Below are 24,959 nucleotides of genomic sequence, written 5' to 3'. Positions count from 1 at the left end.
CAAGATGCCTATTCTTAGTCAGATAGTGATATCTGAATTGTATCATACCAGCAGGTCACACTAGTACCTTCCACTGAGAGGACAGCAGTAAATATAAATATGAATAAGATGAATAGGTGAAATACAGCAGAATTCCAAATACTCAACTAGCTTTGTATTGCAGAAGCAGATTCCAGTGAGGTTTTCCTAGAGAAGCTGGCAATGTAGCAGTATACAAAGGATTTGTCTCATAAAAGAACTTACTGTAACCCTGAAGTATGTGTAGAAGGCAAGATTTTGTGTATCTTTATTTTAATGAGCTGTCTCCAAAGATAGGGAATTTCTTGTACTCAGAGACCATCTTCCACACAGTTTTTTAATTGAACTATGACTTGCAATAAGGAGGATAGGAAGAATACCTAAACTAAAACAGGATTCTACATTTCTAGCTTTTAGTGACTTTAATTCACATTTAGATTATGTTTACTAGCAAACTTTATTGTTTAAATTGAAAACAAAATGTATTTAAGAGTTGGAAATGTGAGTCTCATTGAAGGTACTTATGGATATTATTGCAGGTACAATTAAAAGTGCGAGCAAGCATATACTTATACTACAATTTCTTTCTTTTATTGTTCATTAATTGAAAAACTTTTATCAATTCCTAGTAATTTTAAAGCTCTACTGGGGTTTTTGCTTTTTGCCAAGTATGGGCCAGCCTAGTTAATCTAACTGTTTATCTCAAATCATTTAATGTACATTTGATTATTTTAAAACCTAAAAAATACAGATGGAAAATGTGTTGATGGCAATATTAAATTGCAATTAATATTGACAATAACTCCATCAAGATCCATTACTTACACTGTACCTAGCAGTTTTTAGGTGGAAGGAAACTTCTGTTTCACAGTATACTATATTGTGAAAAACATATGACTAGAGGGAAATGGGAAAAAAATTACAAGCATTGTATCTTTAATCATGTCCTAGGACCCAAGAGTAAGCACTCAGCTTCTTTAAATCAAATTGTAGACTGTTTTATCAAACTACTCTGCTCATCCTAAAACTTACAGAAGGAAGATACAGGAACAATTCTTTAGGAGTGTTTAGACCTTTATATAGATTCTGTAGATTTATACTTTTCCATTCACCTCAAATACTGCAGTATTTTAAATATGTCTAAAACTTGTAGTTCTGGAGCTGAATGTGAGCTCTTGCTCTCAAAATTGACACAAGGTATGCTAAAACTGTATTTATTATTTAGTGATAATATTCCAAATATAGTGTTTATAAGTAATTGTTGAAAAAATATTAATTTCTGAAATATTAATTGATTGGGTTTTTTGTGGGAATGGAGGGATGAATTTGGGGTTTCTTCTTGGAAGGATGATTGTAAAAATTAACAATGAAGTTGGTGGAAGAAAATACAAGTTGAAAATAAGGAAAAAGTACCTTGAGAGGCCAGTGAAATGGCAACTACTGTTAAGTGGCCAAAAATACATGATGAAAAGGAAAAAAAAATCCCATCAGGCAGACAAGCATAATTGAATTAAGGCAAACCTCAGCGGTAATCACATCACCAGGCAACCAGGGAAAGCAGACATGATTTAAAAGGTTAGGAAAGCACTGCAGTAATGAGAACAGAGAAATGACAGCGTTTGAAGAGGAAAAAGAAGTGAGGTCATTAGAAAAGCGAGGAATGAGAAGGAAGGAAGACCTGTAAAAGAGGTAGCATCATCACACAGCAGAGTAAGGAACACGTGTATGATGTTGTGTGGGGATTCTTTGGAGTATGAAAGACCTGACTATATATAAGCAGTTTCAATATATGTGACCGCAAATGTGTTACATATATAGAGGAAGATACTTTGGTTTTATTTAAAAACAAAACAAAAAATGTTCTTAAAAAAGCTAACTGTTTGCAGTTGTAGAATTCCTAATGAATTGGTAATATTTCATATGGGACTGTGGTTTTCCGTTGTTTAAGAGAACTTAAATTGCTATTGGAACACTATATCCTAGATCTAATACTGTTGTGGAATTTTAAATACAAAAGTACAGGCATTCTTTGGAAAAGTGGTGTGGTTTTTGTCATAATCTTGTTTAAAATGTTATAAAATCTGATCTGCAACCAATATTTGGATTAATTTTAGATTTTTTCTTTGGAAAAGAACATACAGACTATTCAGTTTATCAGTTTTCAGACATTGCCACAAATAAACAGGCTCCCGAAACCCTCAAAACTGATAATTCTTCTGTATACAAATTCTGACGTTGTCAGAATTGTATAATTGTGACCTTCAGTGTCTTTAAGGAGATGCACCTGGTAGGGAATTGGGAAAAAATTCCAATAATTACTGGAAAGGAAGAATATATTGCTTACTCCTGTAGCTTTTTTATAGTACTAAAATTAGATAAAAATCACTGTAGATACTAAAATGATTGAATAAATCATAATGATCTAAGGTAACTTTTGTGCAGATTATCGATACAAGCTTTTCACGGAAAAATACCCTTAGTAATAAGAATGATGAGACAGAATTTATTGCTTTAAAATTTTGTCTACAAATATTTGTTCTTATGCATTTAAGAGAAAAGTATGAACATTTAAAATGTGCAGCTGATCAAATGCTATTTAATATTGAAGGCACTTGATAGACATCTGAATTTATAGCATAATATTATTAATATTTGCTCTTCATTTTTATTTGAGTAGTATGTATCTGGTTGTTCAAAATTTGACTCAAGAGAATTTTTTTCTATGGTTGAAAAAATGTATACATGTATAATATAAGCTTGAATTCTTCTTTTACGTGCATAGTATTGTTCATCAAAACAGAAAAAGGAAATTCCTATGAGGTTATTCATTTTAAAAGAAGAGTTCAATAATGAATGAAAATATTGTCAACTCAAATTTTTTGTGGTAACAATGTATCCATTAGCATGTAAAAATACAAGCCTCTTTCACATTTACTGGACTAAACAGTCTAACAATATTCTTTCTATCAGAAGATCTGCTTCATAAATTCCTATAATAGTCAGTAATCTTCTCTAACTTCTAGGAAATTATTTGCTTGACCTAATTTTAGTATAATTCCAATCTTATGGTCTTATCCCATTTGTGTTCTTTTGCAACTTTTCATTTGCCATGTAAGTGTGATAAAAATGTATTATGTGACCTCAGAAAAATTAATCTTTTGTTTATTTTTCCAAGGCTTTAGCTATGGGAATGATGACAGAATACTATCATTATATCTTTACCACACTGGTAAGTGACTTATAAAAACATACTGATGACATCTAACAAAGATGTTACTTTCCTAATTATATTACTTAACAACGTGTAAAAGGTCTCTCTGGAATGGGGTGTGAGTACAAGATGTTTTCTCTGTTGAGTTTTCTTACTTTCGGTGAAAACTCATCAGGATGGCTTAATCATTGTTCAGCAGTGTGCCTTGGTAACTGCTAGACCTGAAAAAACCAACTGACTCTGTAGTACTGTGGTTTTTAACTGCAGTGAAGGAGGGTTAAGTACATAATTCATGATTCATTGTTTATATTATGCAGTTTGTCCTTTTTATCTTTTGGATATCTGAATATTAAGATAGTTTTTAAATTTACTCATATATTCCTTATTTTTAATCCAACATTTTACAAGATAGTTTTTCTCTGTCATATGATTCGTGAATAATTTGGTATGAATCTTAACACCATTTTATTTAACAATCCACATGAGTTTTTTAGGCACATGAATTATGCAATATTCTTTGGTGTCCAGTGCAAATGTAAGTTAGAAGGAATTTGATAATTCTTGGATCTATCATTTGCACTAAGTGAACATTTAAAAATGAGAACGCTCATACAAACATAACAAACATGTATGTGAAGACCGTTTTTGCTGCTCACCACAGCCTAACTAAGAAACAGTTTAAAAATTGGTAAAATACTACTCTAGGAAATACAGCTGTGCACTTTTCTCTGTTTTGAGAGGTTGTTTTGTCTGACTAGGTTACAGTTATTTAAGTTTCTTAAAATACAAGACAAGCATGAGACAGATGTGCCTTGGCAAAACCATGCTTGAAATGACCCATGTTTAAAGTCACACGTATGTTTAAATTCCCATGAAAATGAATCCTTTGTGGCAGAAGAGGAAGTTCACCTCAGAATCAGAGAAACCAAGTTCATGGAAAGTATTAACATGAAGTAGCTAGAAAAAGCAAAATAATTTGCGAAGTTCAAAGGCACACCCTGTACAAATACCTGTCTTATTTTAGAAGGGTAAGTTATTCTATCACTTATAGATTTAGAATTGCATGCAATAGAATTTCCCTCACTGAATAGATTTTCCTCCAGAAAAAATGGGTTATAGATGTTTCAAGGAATTTTTTATTTTTTAAATTCTTATTTTGCTATTGAGGATAATTGTTTCTTTGAGTAGTATGCTACCCATTGGCACTGAATTTTTATTCTTAAAGCTATATTCAAAAATCAGGATTTTCTGTCACTTTTAGTTCCTTATTAGAACATTAGATTTTTGAAGGAGATTAGAGTTTATATTGACTTGGAACTATCAAGGGATAATTTACTGTGCACAAAGATGTAATAGATTTTGATTTTGCAATGTAGCTCTGGAACTTGCATTACAATTTAGCTGTTTTGATATATTAATTGCTTCTTACCTGACATGGTGAAAATCCTGTCAAATAAATTTTCCAGTCACAGTGTTTACAAGTCTTCTGTGTAATCTCCTCATGATTGATTCAGGGTCTAATGCAATAGCTCATTAATACACTGACCTGTGTGCATTTATAGTATATGCATAATATTGTTGTGTATATTTATTATATTCTAGTATAAACATGAACGTGTTTGGATTAAACAATTACATCCAAGGTTCTGACATCTTGCACAGTAAAAACTGAGAATTTTTTAAAGAGGAAAATGTAACATAGGTCTAGTTGTGTTCAACTTTTCCTTTGAAATAAAGTGTGTTATTTCTTTACAAAGAGAATACAAATTCGGTTATTTTTAAATGAATTTTGACACCTGCATATCTTTGGTATTATGTATAGGAAATTATATCATAATTATTAGCTATAATTAAAAATGTGTAGTGTTTGATAACTGATTGATATTTTTGTGGTCTGAGTGATGTTAACAGTGAATAATGAATTATAATCTGATTTTTTTATAGTGCAATATTTAATCTTCTTCTGGTCTAGCCAGTAAACAAAACAGATTCAGGCAAATGTTATACCTAACACTACCACTTTATGGAAATTTAGAATATACTAAACTGACAGCAAAAGTCACATTAAAAATGAGAGAAATGGCTAAGTACAAATTATGGGAAGAATTACTATGTTCAATAAAACTAAAATTATGTCATAGGGCAGTAATATCTTATGTATAACCTTGATTACATCTTTTTTCCCCCCCCATGTTCAAAACTTGATCTTAGACCTGAGTTTCCTAAAGTCAAGTACTGTTTCTACATTGTTTCTAAGGATTTTGTCAAAGGATTAGGATAATACTGAGTTTAGTTGCTTGAGCTAAAATGCGATTTTTTTTTCTTTTTCTTTTTATTAATTATATTTGCCTCTGTGTGTTTTGGAGGGCTAACTGTACACACACATACACACATACATATGTATTGAAAACATGTTAATTGACAAAGGTTATTCTTGCAAAGATAAATTCCTAGGAAAAGACATGCCCATGTTTGAAGTTCAATGGGTGGCAGTGAAAAATGCTTTTGGTTAAATTTAAGGCTGTGTACATTTCCCCTTTTCCCTGCTCACCATCCCCCCCCCCTTTCTCCCCTGCCACCAATTTATTCTCCTAAGATTAACATGTTCAAGATTCGCAAGGACTGAAAGTGCAAGGAAACTCTCATTCTGTTTATTTTATGATTTGATGTCTGACTTCTGGTAAATCCAAGAAGTAGTGATTAATAACAATATTTAGCAATCACTAATAATATTTAAGCTTACTATAGCATTTTGGCCTAACTAGTAGTGGATACAATTCTGTAGCTAGATTTAACGCTTCCTGAAAGACTGTTCTTCCTCTGTGAGTCAGAGGGCTTCTACTATAAGGTCAGCCAAGTTTCTTGTCCACAGACCCCAGATAAACAGAACATACTTCCCAGCATATGTAGGACTGAAAATTTCCATGCTCTCATCTGGGGAGATGGTCCAACAATTGTAATAGGAGTTTTAATGTATTAAAGAATTTATACAATGGTAATTTTTTCAGGATCTGTTTGCCCTGGATGTGGAACCCTATCGGTACAGTGGTGTTAACATGACCGGATTCAGAATTCTAAACACGGAAAACACCCAGGTGTCATCTATCATTGAAAAGTGGTCTATGGAGCGATTGCAAGCACCCCCGAAACCTGACTCAGGTTTGCTGGATGGATTTATGACGGTATGAATACCAGTGTTTGGTTCCTTTTTTTAGGATATGTTTGGGAAGCTAAAAAAATTTTTGACTTTTTGTTTGTTACTACAACTGTTTAGAAGCATGTAACCAAATAGTATTGTTAACATGAGGCAGGGAGTTACAGTGGTGTTTCTGTTAATATTTTGCAGATTGAACACGACTATATTACTTTTTTTTCAAAATTACACATACCATATATTTTTTTCCAAATTTTAGTGCCATATTCTAAATGTCTAACTCACCTAGTCCACATTTCCCTACTTTGCTGGTGAAAATATTGCGAGGGATCATGTCAAATCCTGATAAAAGTCAAGCTAATGACAGCTGTCTCTTTCTCTGTCTTGTGTGTCTTATTAATTTAAGATTCATTCATTAATAATGTGTACTTTTAAATTTCTATATAAAAATTGTTTTTAAATATTTTATGAATATTTTAAATAACACCTTCTTACTATCTTTTCCACTTTCTGTGACCTCAGAGAGGTAATTAATCTGGTTGTTTATTTTTTCCTTCCATTGCCATTATTCTTTAGCCTCACTTCTGTTTATAAAAATCACAATTACATTCCTGAAAATAAACTTTCATTACTAGGTTTTTGGTGAGTTTATGCTCATTAGTTGGAATTAAATATGGAATGACAATGTCAGGAAGGGATCTATTTTAAAACATATCCTACATTTGAACCTCATTAGTCTTCAAATTCTTTGAAAGATTTACCACTTTGACCGCTTAGCAATTTAGGTTGTTGGGTTTTGTCTTGGTTTTGCTTGGTTTTTTTTTTTTTGGGGGGGGGTGTTGTTGAGGCTTTTCACATTCCATTTGAAAAAAAGCAAATTTTGTTTCTTGAAGATTTATATCTTCATTACCTATCAGTTGTCCAGATTGTGTTAATTAAACCACATGACATAGTTCATGTTTTGAACAATTTTTTCTACTGATAAGGTTTAAAAATTATATAGACATATTTACTAAATTGCAATCAATATTTTACGAAGTTAATTGAATGTTTTTTAGAAAGTTATCATTTTTAGAGAAAAATACTTTTTTCTTCTACATACTTTTGTATATATCTTGCATATGATAATTTCAAACGTTTTAAATTTAATTTATTTATTAGTTCTGTTGTACTGCACTTTAAAGATTCTATCATACAGTACTTTAAAAGTTATATTGTTCATTTTTCTAAATAATTTCAAATAAGAAAATGAACCCCCAAAAAACTGAAAATTGTGTGAAGTGTCCATCTGGTTTATATAAAACAGCTGCTTACTATTGTAAGTCATTGTTTCATGCTTCCTTGTTTGCAGTAATATTTTCATTCCTTTATTTTTATCTTTTTGAATTTAAAATTTGCAACACTTCTCATTCATTATATCCGTATATTTTATGCATTGATCAAAGATGTAATTGATATTTACCAAATAAGTAGTGATAGTTACTTTGTGAGAATATAGGGCCATGGTCAAAAAAATAATGGATAATAAATATTGGAATAGAGTTCTGTGGGCCAGTTGCAGGTTTTTCATCTTCTGTGGTACTGTAAAGAAAGTGTTTCTCTCAGAAAAGCTTCTGATGTGAGGCAGAAACCTATAATTGCTAGTACATGACTCTGTAAGAATAATACTTTATGACATTACTTTGTCTCAGGATAGAAAAATATAAAAAAGTGCATGAAAAACACAGTGGTTTCTTTTCTGGACCCTTTAAAGCCCTCTGTGCTCTAAGTGGAACCAAGTGTTCGTATAGACTGTGATGAATATTTTATGGGGATTCTTTATGTTGATTAAGCATTTAAATATGCTTTGATTACCTGGGTTTTAAATAGTTGAGGGATGCGGATAATGTTTAAAGGATATTTAAAGGGCTAATAATCTTGGCAAGTGCTTGCAGAGCTTTTATAATCTGGCCCTTAGATCCAGAAAAAACATTCACAGCATGTCCTTTTAGAAGGTGTAAAAGAAATTCACTTCATGACATCACTGCACAGTGTTCTGTCTGTGCTGAGAATAAAATAAGCCATTTTATTGACTTAGGATCAGTGAAGTTGTTAAGTGTGTAAAATTTGACTTTCATGTCACTGATGTTCATGTGTATTTAAAGTCTAAAATGTACTTGGGAATGAAAGATTCCTCACAGATATTACTGTTATGGAATACTCTGATATGGGCTGAAGTGGATTTTTTTTTTTAATTTTTGCTGGTTTATAATGGCTACAGCTTAATGGGAAAAAAATCTGCTTAATGGGAGTGCATTCAACTTGAACAACATAGCTAAATGCCATTTAATCAGGTTTTAAACCACCTGAAAGTTGTGCCAAATAAAAACCTGGGGCATGGATAATGTATTTAGACCTTGGTAAAGACTCACTGCTTTCCATTGGTGTAAAGCCAGGCAGTTATGGATTGCAAAGTTTTCAAGCTCTGGTGGTGTTTGTGCTAGGTATTTCTACCCTGGGCTTTTTCACCATACCAATTTAGCCATTATAACAGTTAGAACTATCAATATAACTCTGGTACTGCTTTTCCTTATTTATGATTCACAGAGTTCCCAGTCATAATTATTGTTTCAAGGTGTTTTCTGTAGGCTTGTATAACCTCTAACTAATAATTTTCCTCATAATTATCTTACTTTTAGTGTCTCAATACAATAAAGAGTGGGTATAAAATTTCATCTCACCTCTTTGGAATGTTCCAAGTTAAGCTTTCAAGTGGGAATCCTATTGAGTACAATTATAATAGTTTTTCCTTTGCTTCTAGTCTGTTCCTCAGCACAGCTCTGGAAAGGGCGATGGTTTAGCACACCTGAGAGGAAGAGTAATGAAAACCATATTTTCCTTTATATTTCACTCTCCTTTTACAATTTCTTAAGATTCTTTGCATGGTCTTTGGAGAAAACACAATTAAACTATATAATGAATGTTTCCATACTGAATAATTCTATTAATAAATGTTTACTTATTTGTATACCTAAGAAACTAAATGCGTTTTATGATTTGCAAGAGTAGCTACAGTACAATTGATTTTATTCTTTCTGTGACTCCAGAAAATCTGTGGAAGTGTTGGAAATCATTAGCCGTGTTATATCAGACTATACACACTTTCTTTACGCGGTCTTCTTGGGATAAAAGGTGTGCTTGTTTAAATGTTTATAAGAATCAAATAGATATGATTTCTATAAAAGTCTAAACTAATTTCTATTAAAGACTAAATGTGAATATACTTTTATATTATATATAGAAGTCCTGAAGAAGTCTCACTGGTCTACTTTTACTGAAGAGGTTTTTCTATTGTGATTCAAATACTAATAGATCTAATTCATGCTTTTGATGGGTCTCTCATATTTCTTTAGGTCCAAGGGTAACCAAAATGGTACTTACGCTCATAACATAGAAATGTTAATCTAAATGTGTTCCTATTCAAGCACATTTGTGTCTTTTTATCTGTCACACACTTGTGTGAGCATTCTCAGCAGTCTTGTATTTATTTTGAATATTGTATTTGTATCACCATGCTCTTACTAAACAGATGGAAAGAAAACGTAGTGTGTTTAAAAATAAACATCACATGGAACTGGCATATGTCACGCTTATTTTTTCTTATAATAAAAATACAGGAATTTGTTAATTATAGTTTTGCCACAAGTAATAAGCCATGTCTTTAGAAAATAACAGAAGAAAAGAAGGTCAAAGATCAAACTACTGCAATACTTTATCTTCCTTGCTAGTAGAATTAGGTGTATCTAACATTTCTCTATTTCTCATTGTCTTCTTGTTTCTTCTTGTTACTGTTGGGTGAAAAAATCCCAATGAAATAAAAAATACACTTTTTGTATTTTAAATCCAAATCTCTTTCTTTTTTTCAGACTAGAATAAACTTTGTAATTAATTCTCACTTGACCCTGCACTTCCTGATTTAATTCAGCTATTCATAAAAGTGAGTTTTTTAAAATTTGGCTTACATATTTCCAAATAAAATCCAAAATATCTCTAATCTGTCAAAATATAACTGTTAATGTTGATTCAGTCATGCAGTTCCCTGTTTCTCACCACCTAATTTCACTTGTTAGCAGTCCAAAATGCACTGTTATAAAGTTAGACTCTGGACAGGGCGGATCGTTAGCTTTTGCCCCTTGTGTTATCCTGTCATTGAACAACTTCTAACTAGACTGAGGATCTTTAAAGGATTCTCTGATATATAATATATTAATTTTTATTTTCCACCAAGTTTATACTGAATTCTGAAATGTGGAAGTGTTTGCTACTTAGCAACCACTTGAACAAAATGACTTGGTGTTAATAAAGTCACATTATTTTTTCAAACAGAATATGATTCCTTCTTGAAAAATGAACTTATAATGTAAGTTAGTAAAAAACTCAAACAAATTAGAACAAAATAATAATATTTAATTTATGTAACTTAAGATTTTTTTTTCTTACTTTAGATTTGGAAGGGTTCATGCTTATTTTAGCCTGGAGTAAAAATTGAATTTTAAATTTTCCTACAAGATGGAAAAAAAACCTACTTAACTATAATGACTGAATATTTTTTTTTAAATTCTAACAACATTGTCATCTGTACTGTATAAAAAGGAAAATATTCTGGAAAACAGAGGGATCATGTATTATTTTAAAGAAAGTTTACCTTGACATACTTCACTTATTGGTTTTGAGTCTGTGCAAGTAGCACACAGAAAGAGGAAAAGAACTCGGAGTATATTTATGCTTTTAAGTCTACATATGCCAACCATGATTCAGAGCAAGCAAAGTAGAGCATGAAAAAAGTGTTATGAGCTTAGACTTCTTTTACTCTACAACTATTAATCTTCACAGTTTTCTTTGCCCCAAGTCAGAATTTAGCATGTATAATTAAGATGACCTAACAAGCTCTGCTGCTTCATTAACATAAAGTTTTCCTTACTAATTGCTTTTGCCTATCATCCAGTTTAGCTATCTGCTTTCCTCTTACATAGAAAGGAGTGTACATTTTTTTTTCTATTCTGACTATTAATTCTATTCTTTAATATTCACTTTAGTAGCTTTATATGGTAGGTGCAGAGAAGCACTATGGTACGTGTTGAATGTTATCTCAAGGGTTAATATTTAAACGTTTTTCTCAGAAAAATCATAGTTTACATCTGATATGTTTTGTACTTTGCCTGGCAGAATGGAGTATAATTTGGTTGTGCACTTTCTCTTTCAATTCTTAATTATCTTCTTAGTTTTTTCACTATTTTCTTTTTTTTTTTTAAGTTTATCCTTCATTTTCTGGACATAGTCTGCTTTTCAAGCATAGATATTCTCCACCACAAAACATAATATTTTCTCAGTAAACGGTAATTGAAAAAAAGTACGAGTTTAGAGTGATATTAAATAATGTAGTTAAAAATGTATATATTTTTTGCATACACAGAATAGATTTATGGTTCATTTCTGTGTATAGGATTTTCATCTGGTTCAAAAAAAGGGAGATTAAATTTTATGAATAAAGTTTTGAAGATTCTAAAGCTGGTGTTTAAACTTCCTTGGATAAGGAGAATAGATCCAAAGGTATTTTCTTTAAATATATAACTCTAGAGAAGATGTAAAGATCATGAGGAAAAATGCTAATACCTTCATACATTGTCTTTAGTTGAAGGAATATACAAATGACTTCATTCACAGAGCTGTCTAAGAAATTAATTTTGAAACTAGCCATTTTAAGGGATACAGTAAAAATCCTGAAATTATAACTCCTTTGGTATTTGAGAATGGAAATAAAAGAGAGAATAATGTTGGATTTGTAAAATATTTTTCTCTAATTAGCTCTCCATATTTGCACACCTAATGACTTGGGGGACACATTTATATATTATATTCTTTGTTTGTTCTCTTTTTTCCCTGATTATAAAAAAGCTTCCAGTAAGCAATCTCTTAATGTTCCAATCTTATGACTGTGCTGTAAAACCTAATTCACCTAAGTGTTCACTTTCTTAGCTTTATGGTTATGTTGGTTTAATATTCTCAGAAGTTTTGTTGAATCCCAGGGCAATACAAAGAATTGGTAAAAAAATGTAAGGTCAAGCAGTGGGTATAGACGGATGACAATGGTATATTTTCAAACGCATTAATCAATATGTTTAAAAACCCTAAAGCCCTGTAAGGAATTGGACAAATGTAGGAAGGCCAAGTCAAACGGCTGCCTGTAACCAGGTGAAAGAGCCTGTTAATCAACAGATCCCTTAGGCTTATTTTTAGTAAAGGCTTTTGAATCATGTTAAATCAATTTGGTTAAGAGAATACATCTGGAAAGTCTACTTTTTTCCATTATGAAGTTTGGAAGAGTTTAAGAGGGTAAATAAAGGCACTGAAACTGTAGCAATTGTAGTTGGAAGAGCTGTATGAAACATAAAAATCCAAAATTGAAAAGAATTTATTCAGTTCTTTTATCCTGATATAACCAAGGCTTAATGATTTTCATGAAAAAGATAAATAACTCCCATGTCAGATAATTGGACATGAATAATACTCTGGGCACTCTTATACTGCTCTGAAAGAAAAGTGTGTATTTCCCAGGTAAAATACTCAAAAAACAACAAACAAAAAACCCCTGAATCAGAACCCAAGCCAATCAACCAAACCAACCCAAAAATCTCAAATCCCAATAATTTTAATACAGATGTCTCTAATTCATTTTAATCAAGGTTTAGGTGAACAGTATGAGCCAAGGAAAAATATGTATAAAAAATATAGAGTGAAGTTGTGACAAATGAAGAGATTAGATTTAAACTTAATAGTGTTAAAATTAATCTCCTAGTTACTGACTCAAGAAATCGGGAAGATGCAAATCTGGAAATATGCTCTATTAGCATTATTAGTATTTTGTATATTTAGTTAAATTTATTTTTTAATCTAATTTTATTCTGTACCTCAATTTGTTAGTTTCTTGAGCAGTGTTCTCCAAAATTCATTGCTTTGCATTCCTCCTAAAGGACGAAAAAAATTATGGTGTCATTCAGGGTTTTCTTTCAGTATACCTCTGGAGTTTGCCTTACTCTATTCATCCTTGATATATTTTCAGTGACAGCATAAACTGATTTAACTAGTGAGGTTATTGCACTGGGTAAAAATTCTGCACTGAGTCAGAAAGTTCTGACATTTAGGGTTTTTTCCCTTTAGGTAAATAGACTTTTATAGTTACTTGGGGGTAAAAAAGGATGCATTCATTGCAAATATAGTATTTTTAAGCTTGTTCAATTGGTGGCTTATTCCCTGCTAATTCATTCGTGTATACTTTGATTTTTTTTTTTTAAATAACAAAGTATTTCATACTTGTTTATATTCTTGATTTAAAATTGCAATCTCTTTAATTTAGCAGTGGATTTATTTTATGGAAGATAAGACTTCCAACTTGTTGAATAGCTTCGTACAAATCAGTCATTTAGTTTTCAGAACAGTAAAAGGATATTTTTGAAACTGTAATCTTTATCTGCACCTAACAATATGGAAATAATAGTTATATTTGAGATAGCTAGTTAAAAAATAATTTAGCAACTGCTATCAGGCACTGTGACTGGACAAAAGGATTTCATGAGATAAAGGTGCTATTAAGGGTAAAAAGACCAATAAAAATAAAAATAAATACTTGTTACGGAAATGCAGCCTTGGATTCTGATTTAGAGCTTCAAAGAGGATAGCTTGTTATGTAGACAGCTTTATAATTATCCCTTTAGCTAAAAGAATTTTCTGGATTTGCTGATGAGATGTGTTTAGTAAAGCAGTGTAGCAGCAAATGTGTACTTCAAAGGAAATACTAAACAATTACTCATTACTGCATTACAAGCTAAGAATCTCCCCTAGGCACAGTTAACTACATGAGTTTAGGGACTATGCAGGATTTCATGCTGTAAGATGGTTTAGAAATAATATGTCAGCTATTTTGAGAATTAATTGCATTATTAAATATTTGAGTAGTGTATATAGTAATTTTTGGAATTTTAGGAGACAGGATAGATCAGAAACTTGTGATCCTATCCCAAAGGAAAGATATGTCTATGTGTTTTATGGTATTTAGCAGAAATTGCAGTTTCTCTCCTATGGAAGATTTCATTGAATTCTTCCAGATGTGGTTTGAGGATGTATGCATATATTCATAAATAATGAAGATTAACATGGACTTACATAATGCTTTTGTTTTAGAACTCTGTATGCTCTTTACAAAGTAATAGAGGAAATTCAATGTAACAGCAAGTATGCAGAGCATATGCAACACGCAAAACCTCCTATGCAGTGTAGAAGACCAGCTGAAGCATAGGCTGTTTTTGAAATGGGAACATTAGTGCCTTTTCTGAGGAAATATATGTCTGGACTGTTTGAAATTTGGAGTCTGAGGACTGCAGTTAAGTAACCATGATCTGTCAAAGATTATGTTTCTAAAGAAGGGCAATGAAGCTGGTCCAGGATCTAGAGCACAAGTCTTATGAGGAGCAGCCGAGGGAGCTGGAGTTGTTTAGCCTGGAGGAAAAGAGGCTCAGGAGAGACCTTACCTCTCTCTACAACTGCCTGAAAGGAAATTGTGGCCGGTGGGGATTGGTCTCTTCTCCCCAGTAATAAGCAGAACAAGAGGAAATGGCTTCAAGTTGTGTCAAGGGAGGTTTAGGTTGGATATTTGGAAAAATTTGTTCCCAGAAAGGGTGATCAAACACTGGAACGACCTGCCCAGAGAAGTGGTGGAAACTCCGTCGCTGGAGGTATTTAAAAGACATGTAAATGTGGCACTCGGGGACATGGTTTATTGGTGGACTTGGCTGTGCTAGGTTAATGATTGGACTTAAAGGTCTTTTCCAACCTAAGCAATGATACTACAAAGACATTTTTCTTAGGATATGCCTTCTGAAACTAGTTTTAATGGTTTATTTATACACTGTGTTTATTTTAACTCTTCAGGAGGCAAGATTACTTTTATTCCCCTTCTTTGCTCTTATGTTTAAAACTTTGCCTTGAGGAGCAGCACAACTATAGCTGATAATCAGCAGACTTATTTGCAGGAAAGAATAACTTTAGGAATCCTTATGGCTACAGTTGTAGGATCTGGAATGGTGACAGTGTAGGCATGCTAGGTTAAACTGTAATGTAAATAATTTAATTTGTGGAGAGAAGAGACCATCAGTTTAGGTCTTATTTTGTGCTCATCAGCTTTACAGTGTCACTGCCTGCTAGGACTGGTCATGTACTACACTGAATAGTCATGCTTTAAACTATGTTCTGGATAAAATCCTGGTCCTTTGGAAATCAATGTGTCGTATAATTTGGCTAGCATTCGTTTGCTATGTGAATTCCAGGCTCAGATAAGGTCATGCAGATGAAGAGTTGCCTTTTTTTTTTTTAAGGTGAAGTTTTAAACACAACATACTGTAATGGAGTAGAAAAGAGTGAAAATCTTATGTAAATATTTGTCTCTGAATATTCAGGTGATCAATTTGGATGTAGTTTGGTAAACTGTAACTGTCTTCATTCATTATATGCTTCCGATATATGAAGTCCAGGAATATGTTATTTCTTTCTGTTACTAATTAATACTTGCTAATTACTGGACCAGTTGACATAGCTGGGAGATATAAACAGGCTTCTGGGGATACTATTCTCTCTGCTAAAGACCTGTAGGGGTGTGTGCTTGAATTTTTACCTTTTTTTTTTTTAACCTATTTCCAATTTTATACAGATTTGTCTAATAAAAGATGTTACTTCCCCTATATTTTGCTTACCTCCTTAAGCTGCAGCATACTGTTTCTGCTTTTAAATGGGTTTATATGGTACATGTTGACTTCACTGGGACTTTCATAAAGATAATACATATAGCTATTGCTTAAATTAATTTTCCTATGTGATAACATTATTTCCTGTCCATAAAATCATGGACTCCATTTTAAAGCTTCCCAGGTGCACAGAATATTGTGCCTGGCCTCCACCCTTCTGACCTTTCAGAAGAGCAAAGGTCTTCTAAAAGTCTAAAGTCATGTCTGCCCACCTTCTGTGAATATATTCTTGATATTTCAAATTATGCTCTATGCAGGAAATTTGACTGCTTAGCCAAACTTCTAACTAGAATTGTAGCAGTAAATATATTTTCCACTTAAGCAGTCTGGTGGGAATACTATTGCCACAAGCACACATACAGAGCTATTAAACAGTGCCTAGGAAAATTCAAGCATATACATAAATCTGCATCAGAACATAGAGGTCAATGTCAGGCCGGAAAAAAAATTAATATGCTTTCATTATTATATATTTCTTTGTGAATCTGAGGCCTCTGCTCTCTGAAGTTGCATTCAGCTTAGGAGATAGGTGAGAAACCCATACTAAATACACTAAAGGGAATTAAGTGTTATGATGCTGTGAAACAGGAATTTCAAATATTACACTTTTTATACTCTTCATACTTCCACTTCCCAAGGCCTGAATATATGTATAGTATTTTAATACCACAGATATGGCTGTAACCTAATTCAGATGATGACATTCTCTGTAATGTGCTAGAAATAAATATTAAACTTTTTAAAAGTTCCTTATTTTGATCCTGTAGGATCACTTATTCAAACTTTGTGATGAAATGCTACTGGGAAAACAGTATTTTGTAAAGGATATTCTGTGCCTGTAGTTTCTCTATATATTTCTTATGAAAACAAAATTTCATTTTATCTCTTTTTGTCCTATGTAGCAATAGATGTGTTATTCAATCTGTCTGTTTATTGAGCTGTTGATTGAGGCCTCAGTTCAACAAAATGTTCAATGTGCTTTCTTGCTGGGAAAGCAATATAAAGCTTGTCAAGTAGTTCTGTTGAAGTCAACTGGACTACTTTGACACTTAACGTGAAATATATAATGTGTTTAAATGGGACTTCAAAGGTCGCTCACGTAAAAAAAAAAATTATGTAAGTTATTTTTTACACTCCTTCACATTCTTACTTTTAACAAAGAACGAGAGAATTTCAACGTGATTCTAAGCATTAGGGGCAGTCTCTTCGTAAGAGAGACACAGTTCAGGAAATACTATTTTGTAATTTATGTATGCCTGATGATATGATTGTTCTCAGTGTTGTCTACATAAAAAGATAAACAGCATTGGCTTTTGACTATTTTGGATTTCCTAGTCTTCTATTTGCCTAAAATACAGGATAATTATTCTGATGCAATTCCAAAGATTGAGGAAGATTGTAGGTAGAATCCAAATAAAAGTAACTCTGTATCTGAAGGAATATTCTTATCTACAAGATTGCTGAGAATAAGCTTTTTTTTTCATTTGTTCATCTTCAAATAAAACAAACAAACAAACCAGCAATTTTTCTTTTTTTACAGTGCTTATCATTTCTGTCATAGTCCTTTGGGTGTTTCACACAGTGAGGTTAATGTTAACATGAGTGCTGGAAGGAGAATGTCTTCCTGAGCAGATAGGTTTGCAGTAACATACATCTAGAATCGAAACCAGGGAACATCGAGTTAGGAACTAGAGGACTGCTGGCCAATTATTTCATGAAATTGCTTGACTAAGTTAGAAGGTGATGTTTACAAAGTTTCCTGACTGGACTATTCTGAACTCCTTTGAGAAAACCAGAGTACCTAGAGACATTTTTGGCCAATGGTAAATTTTGTAGAATCATAGAACAGCCGAAGTTTGAAGGGACCTTGAAATACCACCTTGTCTAACTTTTCACAGGAAACGAGGCTAAAATGAGATCATTTTGCACTCTGTCCAATTTTGTCTTGAAATCCTCCAGGGATGAGCACGTCACTGTATCCCTGGGGAGACTGTTCCATGATTGTTCTCACTGTAAACAAATTATTTCTCAAGCTGAAATCTCTTCCAGTGTGCCTTCTACCCATTGCCCCTTTGTCCTTCTCATGTGGGTCTTTGTCAAAAGAGAACTTCCATCCTCTTTGTAGGCTGCCCCTTAAGTACTAAAGTACTGTCATAAGGTCCCTCCTAAGCCTTCTCTTCTTCAGGAAGAAAAGACCTAGCTCCTTCAGTCTTTCCTCAGAGGTCAGGTTTCCAATCATCTGATTATTTTTGTGGTGATTCTTTGAACTCTATCCAGTGTGTCTGAGTCTTTTTTTTTTTTTAATTGTGGGTACCATAGCTGGACAGAGTATTCCAGATGTGGCCTGACAAATGCTGAGCAGTGTGGGATGATCACATCTCTAATTTTTGCCTGTTGCTGCAACATCTCATGGCTGGCTCATCTTCAGCTTCTTGTCCACAAGGACCTCCAAGTCCCTTTCAGCAAGGCTGGTCCCCAGTTATGCAGCTTTTAACCTGTCCTGGATTCTTTGATTATGTCATCTTTGTACTATTCTTTCTTAAATTGCATGCAGATATTGCCATTGGCAGTTATGTTGTCAAATAAGTCTTCTCAGTGTGTGAGCGGGAAATATAGCAATGCCTTACTCTTAGTTGGAGCATCCCACAACTGTAGTAGGAAGCAGTCCTCAATACATTCCAGGAACCTGATGGATGAGTTGCATTCACTTGTGGTGTTTTCCAAACAAATGTCCAGGTAATTGAAATGACTTGTGAGGACCAGGTTCTGATGGTTCATGGATGTCTATAGGGGCAGGGGAAGTTAATTTAGTAATGAAGAAAGTGCTGTAAAACTTATCAACTTATTTGAGAGCTAGTTTGATGTTGGATTTTTTTTTTTTTTGCCATTAGACTTTACCTCTGTGAAGGACAACACAGGGAAATCTTTGTGATCGTCACAACTTCTGTGTCTCTTATGAGTATTTGTGCTGTTTCTGCCTCTGAAAATATTTTTCATTCTTAAATTTTTATTTGAAAAAAATATTAAGCACATAGGAGTATCAGCTTTAGAGTTGGATACATTTCTTTTCAATTTCTAGTTGAATATAGAAATTTAAACACTGACATATCACTTTCTGTTCGAAGAGCATTGTCATACATGGTAAGGTCCTCAGTCTGAGGTTTGTTGTATGATCACGAATTGCAAACCTAAAATCTATATTCATGGAAGGAAGTGTTTCTGTCTTGGATAGAAAGATTTATAGAAACATCTGGGACCAATTAGAAAGGCTTCTTTGTTCTTTGGTGCAGTTAGGTGGTCGTATCTTTGTCCAAAGCAAAGATGTGCTTAATGATTTTGATTAGTAAATGCCTAGATTTGCCACAGTTTTGCAATGAACTAGGAAAAGAAGAACACAAACTTATTTTTTTAAAATTCAATATTCCTCTACTAGTATGTTAATACAAGTCTGCTTCTCTGTCTTCATTTTCTGGGTTTAGTCTTGAGGCAATATTCTGGATGAAAAAACTGAAAATTATGTCAAGCTGCATCACAGGGTGTTGTCTATGTGTTTCTTTTAGCATAAAACATGCTTAGATTTCTTTGACTTCATTGTTCCTATATATTTACTAATACTCATCTTAGATAAAGGTCACAATTCAGAAAGAGACACCAGCAATGTTAGGAAATCACTTTAAAACCATTTAAATGTGAAGATCCAGAAAGAAGTTCTCTTTAAATAAAAAGTAAGTCATAAGGCCTCAAGTGCAACTGTGTCATATGAAGCAAACTTTTATTGAATTTGTTTATAAATTGGAACATAAGGAGCTTTACAGGTAGTTTTGCAAGGTTGAACATAAAGCTCATGTTTACTTTGTTATGAAAAAATATTTTATTAGCATTTATAAGGACATTTTTAAATCTAATGTAAAATAAGTAAATTATAACTGCAATTTGCCTGGAGAAAGACACAGGAAAAAGTGGGAACTGTGTTATTTTTGGCACCCAGATAAAGTATGTGTGTTCATTTAACAAAATCAACTGTATTAGATTAGAAATAAAATTATTTGTCAATTATATAGAAGTTACTCTGAACTTGATAAATCAGATTATCATTAAGGATTCATTCCTAAAAAAAATGAAAACAAAACTCATAAGGTATACATTAGGAAATATACAAATGAAAGATGCATACAGTGAACTGTAAAGTGTGAAATAAAAAAGTGTACATTTACTGAATTTTAGCTTAGGCATAATAAAAATCAAGAAAAACATATTGGTAGAAAATCAGTGAGATTTTTCAACCTTTGCATCATCGCTCTGAGGAAAAGATCACACTCCTTTCAAAAAGCCGTGAATTAAGAGATTCATAAAAATGATGCTTAAATAAAAACATATTGATGGAAGATCTGACAAGAGACTACAAACAGATTTGCAGATTAAGATTCAGACAAGTGCAGTTCGATGTAGAATATATGGAAAATATGGAAAATGTTTTCATTTAAGGCTTTGAAATAGTTTAAAAAGTTACTGTTATTTTTTATTCTTATAAATTAGAAATGCTTATAAATTTTTTTATTATAAGCAGTTTTGTTTTTATTTCTGTGTGTGTACTAGGAGTATCACTGGGAAAAACCTATTATACATCGTGGAATTATGTTCACTTAGGCTTCCTTAATGTGACTTTACCCTCTTAAAAATGGTTTCTGAGAGAGATACTTAGGTCTGTGGCGTGATGTATCATCCCCCTTCCCCCTCTTCCTACTCTATACTTTATTTTCTTTGCCTTATGTGGTTGGAAGTAGCAAAACATAAACCCAATAAATATGGAATTACTTTTTCCTGGAGATAGTAGAGGATAGAACCAAGTACTTCTGAACTCAAAGAAAACATTGAAGAATTTCCAGTGTTACATTTGAAAGTGTGAACAGAACATACACTGTAGTTTCATTTTATAAGAAGGATCTCAGTAAATTGGAACAAGTTCAGTGGAGGGCCACCAAGACTGTCAGAACTAGGACTGGAGCACTTGTTATATAAGGAGAAGTTGAGGGAACTAGCCTGGGAAAAAGAAGGCCTCGTGAGAACCTAACGGCAGCCTCTTAACACCTGCAAAGACATTATCAAGAGCCAAGGTATTTCCAGCAATGTATGGCATAAGCATGAGAGTAAAGGCGTAGAACTGAAACTTTTCCACTGTAAGGAAAGTAAAGCAGTGGATTGCTGAGAGGTTGTTTTAGTCTCCATCCTTGCAGGTTTTCAAGACCTGATAAAGTTCTGAACAACGTGTCTGTCCTCAGAGGTGACATTGAAAGCAATGTCAAAGGCGCAAGGTGTTGGGCTAGGGTCCATCCTGAGGTGTCTCTTGGATTGAATTGTCTAATGATCTTCAATTTATACCAAATAACTACCTGTGGCTGTCCTCTAAGAGGTTCATCTCCAATATCTCTGAAGAGCACTGCTAGATGAGGAACCTCTCTGTAAGCAACAGTATTAAGAGTCATGAAATTGAAAACTGTCCTCATAGTCCTGAAGAATTGTAGCTTAATAACACAGACATAATATAATTGGTAAACCAGAGTACCAGTTATTAATTTTCTTCTAGATGTTACCCTTCTGTTTTAGGAGAAGTATCTGCATCATTTCCTGGTTTTATTTATTTCAATCCTAATGGACACGTGAATTTTTCAGCTTCTGACAAAACTTTCTCAAATATAGTGTGGTCTCAAATAGACGTTTTTAAGCTTGTACAATCACAGCTGTGTTAGAATATATAAATCAAGATGTTATCAGCCTAATGCTAATACCTAAACACTTCATGAATTAGTTCAGTGAAAGGAATAATACAGTGATAGTTGCATCCCTCCTGGAAGACCCTAAAATGTGCTTCTGTAGGGTGCTTATAAGACATATTGGTTATCTTTGCAAGATAGTCAAAGCTGCTGATCATTACAGCTATCCATTCAGCTACACAGACATAATTATGTCCCAAAAAATGCAACTTTAAAAGTGCTGAGAATTTAAAAGGGTCCAATATTTAAATGATGAGCAGAGCATAAAAAGAAACAACAAGAAACCTACTAATTCCATGTTTTGTTCAGAACTGGATTGATTTGCTGGGTGCAAGGAGAATCATGAATTCAATTTACTGTATGACACAAGTGTAGTGGTCAATCTACCTGTCTCCTTTTTATGCTGCTGTTGAATTGGCAACCTTGCTGAAAGCTTGGTGGCAAATCATGTTGAGCCTTTCCAGGAATGGCTAGTGGTCGGCTAAGTTGTTCAGCAGTGACTTGGTATATTCAGGCATATTCTTTCATGGTGGCAGCCATGTCTTAGACTTCATTTGTTTCTGTTTGCAGATAAACTGCCCAGAGAACAATTTTAATATCCTTTGCCTATGTTTCAGAATGAACTGTACGTACATACCTCCTAATGAAGAAGATGCCTAAACAATATGTGTGGAATTTACCTCTCTAACTTAATCTGTATAAAATTCAAATGCCTAGTAATCTTATATTTCTTTTGTAGTCAGTACAGGAGAAATACAGAAATTTGTCCCAAAAAAGCTGCATAAACTATATTACTGAAGAGGAACCTACATGGGAACCTACATGATTGACTGGCCAGTTTTAAATGGTGGAACTTAGAAATTATTCCTTTCTGTTGTATGTGGGTTTTGCACATACAGACACCCCCCCCCCCAGTTTTTATTTTATTGTTCTTTACCATTTGAAATTCTGTTTGCCATTCCAATCTGCCTTGCTTGCAGCTCTAAGGAGATATGTATTCTTTCACATGGACTATATTACTTTGGTAATACTATATTAATCTTGAATCAGTTACTACATACTCGCTAAGGTGATGACATATTTTGATAAACTAACTAAAAATGCATTAATAATGCAATAGAAGTTGCAAGTAAATAGCATTGCTTGTTTTTTGTTTCCCTAAAACACAAGAACATTGTTGCTTTCAAGGCTGGTCCCAGAATGTCAGTTGTCTGTATTGTTTCAATTTTAGTGAGCGAGGGTAATGTTTTGTGAACTCTTGTAGATTTTACCACCAAGGAATAGGATAAGGCTTAAGCAGAAAAGTTAATAAACATATCAACTACACTACTTTCTTCCTGATAAGATTTAGTGAAGACTCTCACTCCTTATTTGTTCAGAGCAAGCTAAGCATATTTTGTGGAAACTTGATAAAATTCTCTCTTCTCACGTTGCACTCTGTACATCCAAACAGTTTAGTTCTTGCCAGAGGTGGAAAGAGGCAGGAAGTAGTTTTAAATTCTTTAAATAGATATGGCAGATTTGTATGTCAGAAAAGTAGACAAAACTCTAGATCTTTTGGTTTGATAAGCTCTAATTGTATAAAGCACTAAAAATGTTTATGAGGTTCCATAGAATTTTCAGATTAGCAAGAGGATGCACTGCAGAAATTCCATGGGTCAATTTATTTTGATGCTATTCTTTCAATATGTGTTCTCATTATCTGGACGATAAGAATCCAAGGGTTGGTTGTTTCGGTTTGTAAGCAAAAAAATCAAACCCACAAGAAAACCAAACCAAACCAAAACCAAAAGGGAACAACAAGTACACTCCAACACTAGTCTAACAACTTCATGTGACCTGGAGGTCTCTAGCTAGTAGGGTAATATTATTTATATATATTTATTTATGATTTATTCAATTAGAGTAGTGCCCTGTGGGAAGGCGAACTAGGGGAGAAAATTTTTTTTCTAAGTATGAGCGATTGAGTAGGTCAAGATTAGATAATGAGACCTTTTGGAACCAGTCATGGAATAATATTAAGTCTTTCGAGTTCAGTGGGCAGTTGGATGTCCTAATGGATGTACCATGCTGGGAAAGTACACATTTTCTTTGGAATTTCTTATAAGGAGTTGATTGCACATTATGGTATGAATAGCTACACTAAATGCATGGAAATTTTCTGCCAGAAAATTAAGGCCTTCTCTACCAAACAATGGCTGACTAGAGGAATGTATTAGTGGTGAACTAAAATCTGAAAACAGATGATTTCTTATTTAATAGTCCATTTACTCTCCTTTTACAGCTGTTGTCTCCACCATGACTACTGTGGTCTTTATTTTCATTCCCTAATCAAGCTCAAGCTGTTTTAGTATGACTTGGGAAGGTACTTCCTTGTAGTTAGAAAAAGGTTTAATTCATTAAAGTATTATTAATTCATTCAAGTATTATGTTTTTCAGTTCAGGGGCAGTTGCTGACTTTTGTTGGATTTTCACTAGTGTGCCTGAATAGATGCTGCATTATACATGAACTGTTTTATTCAGTTTTGCCATCCATAAATGCCACCCTGTCTTCAATATAAATTTCAATATCTTCTGGTATCCATTTGCATCGCCAAACATTTAATATTTCCTGCACAGTTCTAATATATGATTCTGCTATAAAGGTCTTTGTGATTTTTTTTTGTGATTAATTATTAAGCTTTTAGAAGGATAAACACATAAATATTGCTTCTGACACCTTGTAAAATTATTAGTGTTTATAGTGTACGTGAGCAGATATAATTTTTTCATAAATGGAAAGAAAAAATCTGATTAAGAGGTTCTTTTCTTTGTTTTGCGAACTGTCCTCACTCTTCTGCTGATATTTCTGATCAAAAAAATGCTTTTCCTATTTTTGTCTCAACTACAATAGCAAAAGCTCTATTTTTCTAGAAAGTGCTATTCTGCAAAAATTTTTTCATTCTATCCACCAGTAAAAGACACTTGGAGTG

The 24,959-nt window shown here is 33.1% G+C and overlaps 1 protein-coding gene across 6 annotated transcripts in view; it reads left to right on the top strand.

The window, feature by feature from the left end:
• GRIK2 (glutamate ionotropic receptor kainate type subunit 2) overlaps positions 1-24,959 on the top strand; it is a 366,025-nt gene that overhangs the window by 139,897 nt on the left and 201,169 nt on the right. For all 6 annotated transcript variants that reach the window (XM_032682341.1, XM_032682343.1, XM_032682339.1 and 3 more), the window contains 2 exons: positions 3,194-3,247; positions 6,238-6,411. In XM_032682341.1, the coding sequence (XP_032538232.1) occupies positions 3,194-3,247; positions 6,238-6,411 (228 nt within the window). The remainder of the gene's footprint in view (positions 1-3,193; positions 3,248-6,237; positions 6,412-24,959) is intronic.

Source organism: Chiroxiphia lanceolata, chromosome 3 (assembly GCF_009829145.1).
Source record: "Chiroxiphia lanceolata isolate bChiLan1 chromosome 3, bChiLan1.pri, whole genome shotgun sequence".
In the NCBI taxonomy this organism is placed as follows: Eukaryota; Metazoa; Chordata; class Aves; order Passeriformes; family Pipridae; genus Chiroxiphia; species Chiroxiphia lanceolata.
The sequence above is the reverse complement of the archived record's forward strand: the minus strand, read 5'-3'. Positions and strand labels throughout refer to the sequence as shown.